Consider the following 6,614-nt stretch of genomic DNA (forward strand, 5'->3'; position numbering starts at 1 on the left):
TGGCTGCCGTCTCCCTGCCTGCTCCGTCCCAGGAGATGGTCCTGGCAGCCCACAGCATCACACAACATCCCCCGCCCCGAGTGCCCCTGCCCTCCCCGAGAGGTGGGGGTACAGCGCGGGTCCTGCTGACCCTCCCCTGCACAGCCCAGTACCTTCTCCGTCCCCATGTCGGTCTTCACCCAGCCAGGATGGATGGCCATGCACAAGATGCCCTTGTCTTGGAGCTCTGCAGCCATGCACCTCGTCACCATGTTCTGGGCAGCCTGGAAGAGGCACCGCCGTGCCAGCACAACTCAGGGCGCGGGTGGGCAGGAGGGGGGACATTTCCCAGCCAGGAAATGGCTGTAGAGGTGGGAAATGGGACTTTGCCCTGGGGTAAAGCATCGGCACAACCCGCCTGAAAGGCTCAGTCCCGGCTGCTGCTGTTCTCGGTCTCCGTGCTTACGCTTGGAAGAACCAGGCAGGGGGTGGGTAGCCTGGGACAGGTGGGTGCCCCTTTGGGGGGGCACCTCTCCACGGTGCACTGTGCACTGTCCACGGGCACGGTGCACAGCAGAGCATCCCCAGCACCTCCCCTGGCACCTCACCTTGCTGGCACGGTACGGGTACATGGGGGCCTCCAGCACCCCGAGGCACAGCCCGATGGAGCCCAGTTTGGTGGAGACATTTATGATTGCGGCCCTGCTGCAGCTCAGCCCCTCCTTCCCTGCGCCCTTCGCTGCCTTCTCCAGGAGCGGCAGAAATTCCTGCCACAAAGACACCGGCGCTCTGTTAATACGTGACAAGCCCCAAGCTTGAGGACCGCCCTGGAGGTCTCTGTCGCAGACTGTGGACGAGCAGCTGGACAGACACCCCCGGCAGAAGGGCAGTGGATGGGGAGGACGCCCCAAGGACGGGCCAGGCTCCAGCCTTTCCCTTCCCCAGGGAAGGGGCGAGCCAGCCCGGCCAGCCCGGGGCAGGCAGGAGCTCCAGCTGGGGAGGAGCGAAGCATGGGAGATGCTGGGGCTGGGGTGAGCTGCCTCCCTGCTCCTCTGGGTGGGCAGAGGAGACCCGCGGTCCTGGTCTTGCCCCCATCAGTCTGCCTCATTTGAGGGAGCGAGAAACCCCTCCCAGCTGAGGGCATCTTTGCCATGGGGGAACATCTCCCCAAGCAGGAGAAACCCGAAAGGTCCACACGTACCTTGGCAACCTGGAGTGGCCCGACCGCGTTGGTGGCAAACGCGGAGAGCATCTCCTGCGAAGCTAGGGAGCGCAGCGTGGCGTGCGAGCTGACGCCCGCGTTGTTGATGAGCAGGTTCAAGCCCTGGTCCTTCAGATGAGACCCCACAGCCCGTACGGCCCCCCGGATGCTCGGCAAGTTCACCGTGTCTGCCGGGGCGAAAAGCAAAGCGGAGGAGAGCTCCAGGGGGTCACGCAGCGTCCACTGGAAGGTGTGCTGTGGCTGGAATGGCTCTCTTTAAACCAGCATTACCCAAAAAGAAAGGACCAGGTTTAGCAGGTCAGGGTGTTAAACACATCGAAATGAGCAACAGTTTGTCCTCACCTCTTGGTTTCGCAGCCTTAGGTGAATTAAACTGCGATTCGGCTCCTTTTTGGTCATATGGAGGCTACTGGTAAGAAGAACTTAGCCGCATTTGCTTTCTGTATTCAAGGAATTTATGATTGCACAAGGGATGCTCGCTCCTTGCACACTGAGGCTCCCAGTTTTATTTCCACCAGGAGCCAACGCAGTTGGATTGGCACATTTTAAGGAGACACCATCTTTGGGGAAACAACCTAACTACACTCTTCGAGCCCTCCTGTATTGCACAGCAGCTACAGGAGCTGTGAATATTTTATTAATTTTATTTTGAATTACGTGAAGATCTTTTCTGGCTGATATCTGAGTGATCATTTAGAGTTATCTTTGCCTTTTTTAACAGTTTGTGCTTAAATTGATCTTCCACAACACAACTTCCCATAGCTTTGCAGCCTTTGTATGCAAAACCCTTCCTTTTTTCCTTTCTTTTTTTTTTTTTTCTTTAGATCTTTTTGCTTGACATTGTTACCAACGAGGATTTGGAGCTGACAGATGAGCTGAGGTGAGTGCAAGTAATAAAAGATTTGGGATCTAACCCGCAGTATTTGTTTGCAGGCTCCGAGTCTGAACCTCCCCATCCTTACAGATGCTCTGGCCAGGCTGTGGGGACAACCCCTCTCAAGCAACCAGAGACAACTGACCTCCCTGAAATTGTGCTAACAGGGGTAAGCATTTCCAGTGCCTTTTTCTTCACTTAAATATTGGTATCTCTTTGAAAATCCGCCATGCTTTGACTGCAGGATTTTTTGGCTAAAGCAATAGGAGTGGTATTTTTTATGTTCAGCTTTTGGGTTTGCTTGTTAGGATGTGCAGCCCCTACCAGGCGCTCGCCCCACTGAAGTGGCCGTTGTTGATTTAAAAGGGGTTATCTAAACACCTTCCGGATCTGAAATGGGACGGTTAAGCCAACATTAAACTTTATATATTGCCTTTTAATATCCCAAATGCACCACCGAGCCCTGAAGAACCATGAATATTCCTGCGTCTGGGCATGTTGGAGTGTGCCTTTGCTCCCCGCACACGTTTCTGCAACATTTTTTGCAGGTGCTAATCTGATGAGCCTGCCGCCTGGCGGGGCTCACAGAGGCTAGATTTCTTTTTTGCAACACTTTCGCCCTCGAGCTGTGTCTCTGTTCTCATGCTTAGACAAGACCGACTTAGCAAAGGTTTGCAAGGCTGAAGATTCCCTTCTTGGAGTATTTTGTACACTGATGAGCGGCAGAACAATCCTTTTTCCTGGCATTTTTAACTAGCCCGGTGGCTTTATGGTGGTAAGCAAGTATTCGAGTGGCCCAGGACTTGTACCACCTTGCCTTGTGCAGCACGGACCTCCGTAGAGGTGTCATAAAAACACGTTGGGGGAATTTGATGAGATAATCTGCTGTGGGGCTGCCGTAGGTGAGGGGATGGAGCCTTGGGATTTGAGAGGACATGCATGGCCAGCTGCAGGACATACCACAGGGTGCTTTTTAGTGACTTCTCTTTGGATAATGACTGAACAGAGTTCAAGGCTCCATCACTCCACCACCTGGGAGGGATCTTTCTGTCGCTTTGGTGAATGATTAATTGCTCTGTTTAGACCAGCTGAGTCATTGCTCAAAGGAGCCAGGCATGTGGGATCAGCACGTTTTTAGTGCTAGGCCAGCCACATTTGCTGAAGGAACAAACTCTTGTCTCCTTGGAAGAAACACCCCAACTTTGGCAACACCAAGCGCTGCCCTGGCTGCTCTCCCTTTTCTTCCCCAAGTCCCCGTGCTGTCCAGGTCTGTTTGCCCACCTTCTCTTGCTGCTCCCCAGCGTTGCTGACAAAGGCCACCGAATCTGGCCTGCCCCCACGGGAGCAGGGAAAGGACATCCCCCCAGTCCAGGCTGCGGACATCCTGAACCGGAGCGTGCCTCCAGGCCTGAGCATTGACCTGGGATACCACCACCACCACCACCACAAGGCCAGATTTCCCATATGCATCCTTTTAGCCTATTTCTTTTCTCCCTTTTTACCAGCCGCAGCTGAAATGCCGACCGTGGCCGCCTCCAAACAGACCCCAAACCAACCCTCCTTCTTAGGAACCATCCAGCAACTGTGCTTGCTGTGCCCTGCCTTGCTTCCCTTTGCGAACCTGCATGTCCCGGCCCAAAACTCGGGCGCTGTATTTAGCATCTTTGGGAACAGAGGTCATGCCTTTCCCATGAAACTCGCTCATCTGAGGTGTCCGGACCCACCTCTGCCTGCCTCCGAAGCTGGTTTGACTGCTTCCAGCCAGAGGACAGCTCTGCTTGGAGGGGGAAGCCTGCCCAGATGTGCGCCCATCCCTCCCCGCCTGGCAGGGCTGGAGCTGCCTGGCTGCCAGCGTTAAGGCAGGCTGCCCGACAAAGCTGCCCCCAGTCCCGTCCCCGAAACGAGCGGAGGGCTAGAGGGAATGCCGGATGCAAGGAGGGAGATTGCTCCATACCTAGCTGGACCAGTTTGATGCTGGGGTGCTGGGCAGCTAATTCTCGCAGGGCCTGGAAACAAAGTGATGGAGCGAGGGAGGAGGTTAGAAGTCACCAGCGGCATGGCCAGGTCTCCCACCCCTGCTCCCGGGTCACCCCAGCTGGAGCCGGGACAGGGTGGCTTTGCTTTTGCTGGGCAAGGTGTGCGGGGCCGTTCCCAGCGGACGGGGCACGGTGGCATCCCCGCAGCCGGCAGGAGAATGGGTGCTGCTGGGCTCAGGCATTGCCCCCCCGTCCTGGGTCATCCCAGCATGGAGAAGGGGTTGGCCGGCCATCGGCACGGCCAGGAGCAAGCACTGAGGACATGGGCACCACGTCTGCCCCTCCAGCCTCATCCCACCCGGCTGGGTCAGGCAATGCCATAAGCACGGGCCTGGGGGGTTATGAGACCCCCGCCGGAGCACTCCTGCCCCCACTGCCGGACCACCGAGCCAGGGCCAGATCTGGCAGAGAGCCGGCAGAGCTGCTGGGACCACAAATTCCCTTCGCCCTCCTGGCTTGGGACCATCCCCATGCCCTGCGCCTGCACTGACCTTCCCTCTCGGACCCTCGGGGTCGCGGCAGGTGGCAAAGATGTGCTGGGGGGGCCGGGGGCTGGCAGCGAGCTGCCTCTCGAGCTCCAGCCCGATGCCCCGGTTGGACCCCGTCACGAGGACGCTCCGAGCCAGTGCAGCCATCTCTGCGGCCTCCGTGCCGGGCGGTGACACACGGCAGGATTGCCGCCTGCTCGGCGTGAAGAGGAGCTGGGCACAGCCCAGGGTGTGGCTCCGGGCACCCACGGGGACGGGGACGTTGCCAAGCACCAGCCCTGGCCCCTTGCCTGCCCCAGGCAGAGCCAGGGTCCCAGGGTGGACCAAGGGCTCCCCATCATTTTGCCACATGGGGTTGCATGTCTCCTGCATTACCCAGCACCCCACCGCTTCACTCCTCTAAAGCCCCAGCTCCCAGAGTCCCTATAACCACAGGAGAAGGGTCACCTCTACCACGAGCTTGGAAGAGCATTTGGAAACACCAGCAGGAAAGGAAAACAGGTCCAAATCTGGCTGTGGCCAGTGATCTCCCACTTTGGGGGGTGAGTTTGGGATGGTTGAACCCAGGAATGCTAATCCAAAGTCCAGCCTGGGAAGCGCAGGGAGGGCATGTCTAACACTGCGAGCTCAGCTCGTGCCGATGCTTTCACCCAGAGCACCCAGGAGCCAACAGAGAAGACCCCCAGCTCCCTGCAGCCCAGTCCACCCACTGCTGGGGCACCAAGCTCATGGCCATCAGCCTTCTCCTTGCTGGAGGACAATGCTGGATGCTTATCAGACCAAGAGGTGCCTGCAAAGCCAAAGCTCCTGCAGCCCAGACCAGCCTGGGAGCATGGATTTTTAGGTGGCAGAAATGAGTAAGGTGCTAAAAGAAACAAAAAGCTGCCCTGTAAAAAGCCTCAGCTGAAACGGAAGAATTGGGGCAACATGAATTTAAGGTGGGGGAGGAAATAAGAAGAGGAAAGTAGCGGGGACGGGTCTGTCACATCTGGATGTGCCCAAAGGGACGCATCTGTTGCCCAGCCTCGCTCAGCCTGGCGGAGGGGACAGAGCTGACTATTCCCCAAGTATTTGAGTGGGTCCAGGCCTGGCAATCACCAAAGAAATACTAGAGCCAGCAGCTGGGAGATGGTGAAGGGATTCCACGCTTGGAAGATGTGCTTTCAGGTGACACAGAGCATGGAAAGGAGGAAGCAGTGATGTTTCCTTCCATCTTGGTGGGTAGACTATGGCCTCCGTGAGAGGTAAGCGTGCTGGGTGTGGATTTGGATGGTGTTAGACTCAGACCCGCTGTAGCAGGCGTTATTGAGGGTGTAATCACCCGCGCAAGCAATTGCACCGCACAGACTTGCCCGCTCCTGCTGCTATCTGCAAGCAGCATTCAGAGCAGAGTTCTCATTAGGAACCAACAAGACTGGAGGTGCCTCTTTTCCTTCCAGGCTCCTTGGGAAGCAGAGAACAGACACAAGCGAAAGAGGGCTGCTGGACCAGGAATGGTGGGAATGGCCACGGGCCAGCACCGAGCTGGGGAAGGTGAGCAGCAAGCGACCTCTGGAAATGGCTAACCGATGACAACCAAGGCCAAGAAGGACAGCAGCGCAGACATCCTCATGGCTCAGGAACCACAGCCTGGAGGCCAGGAGGGATGCTCTGGGGAAGATATGAGAGCAATCTACAGGATCCCAACGCTGTAGAGGCACCTGGGGAGCATTCAGGTTGGAGAGGACCTGGGAGGACTCTACTCCAAGACCCGTCAGGAGGAGCAGGGTCAGCAATGACTTCAGATCAAGTTGCCCAGGGCTTGAACCCTCAGAAACCTCCAGGGACCCCGCAGTCTCCCTGGGACCCCATTTCAATGCTTGACTGTCCTCACAGTGAATTTTTTGTCCACACGGCACCTCCCCTGTGTACGGACGGTGCCTCTTGGCCTTGGACTGCATGCTCCCACCCCGTCAACTACCCGACTGCATGACCGGAGCACGTTCGCAATGCAGCGAAAACCCTCCCTGCGTCTC

General features: G+C 57.1%; 1 protein-coding gene across 1 annotated transcript in view; it reads right to left on the reverse strand.

Annotated features, from left to right (window-relative positions):
- LOC103922251 (uncharacterized oxidoreductase C663.06c-like) overlaps window positions 1-4,746 on the reverse strand; it is a 5,062-nt gene extending 316 nt beyond the window's left edge. The window contains exons 1-5 of the mRNA XM_009330359.1: window positions 4,603-4,746; window positions 4,030-4,081; window positions 1,181-1,368; window positions 588-746; window positions 153-263 (exon numbers count right to left, since the gene is read on the reverse strand). Of these exons, the coding sequence (XP_009328634.1) occupies window positions 153-263; window positions 588-746; window positions 1,181-1,368; window positions 4,030-4,081; window positions 4,603-4,746 (654 nt within the window). The remainder of the gene's footprint in view (window positions 1-152; window positions 264-587; window positions 747-1,180; window positions 1,369-4,029; window positions 4,082-4,602) is intronic.
- Between the last annotated feature and the right edge of the window lie 1,868 nt (window positions 4,747-6,614).

The sequence above is a fragment of the Pygoscelis adeliae genome, unplaced genomic scaffold (assembly GCF_000699105.1).
Source record: "Pygoscelis adeliae isolate BGI_AS28 unplaced genomic scaffold, ASM69910v1 Scaffold458, whole genome shotgun sequence".
NCBI classification, from domain to species: domain Eukaryota; kingdom Metazoa; phylum Chordata; class Aves; order Sphenisciformes; family Spheniscidae; genus Pygoscelis; species Pygoscelis adeliae.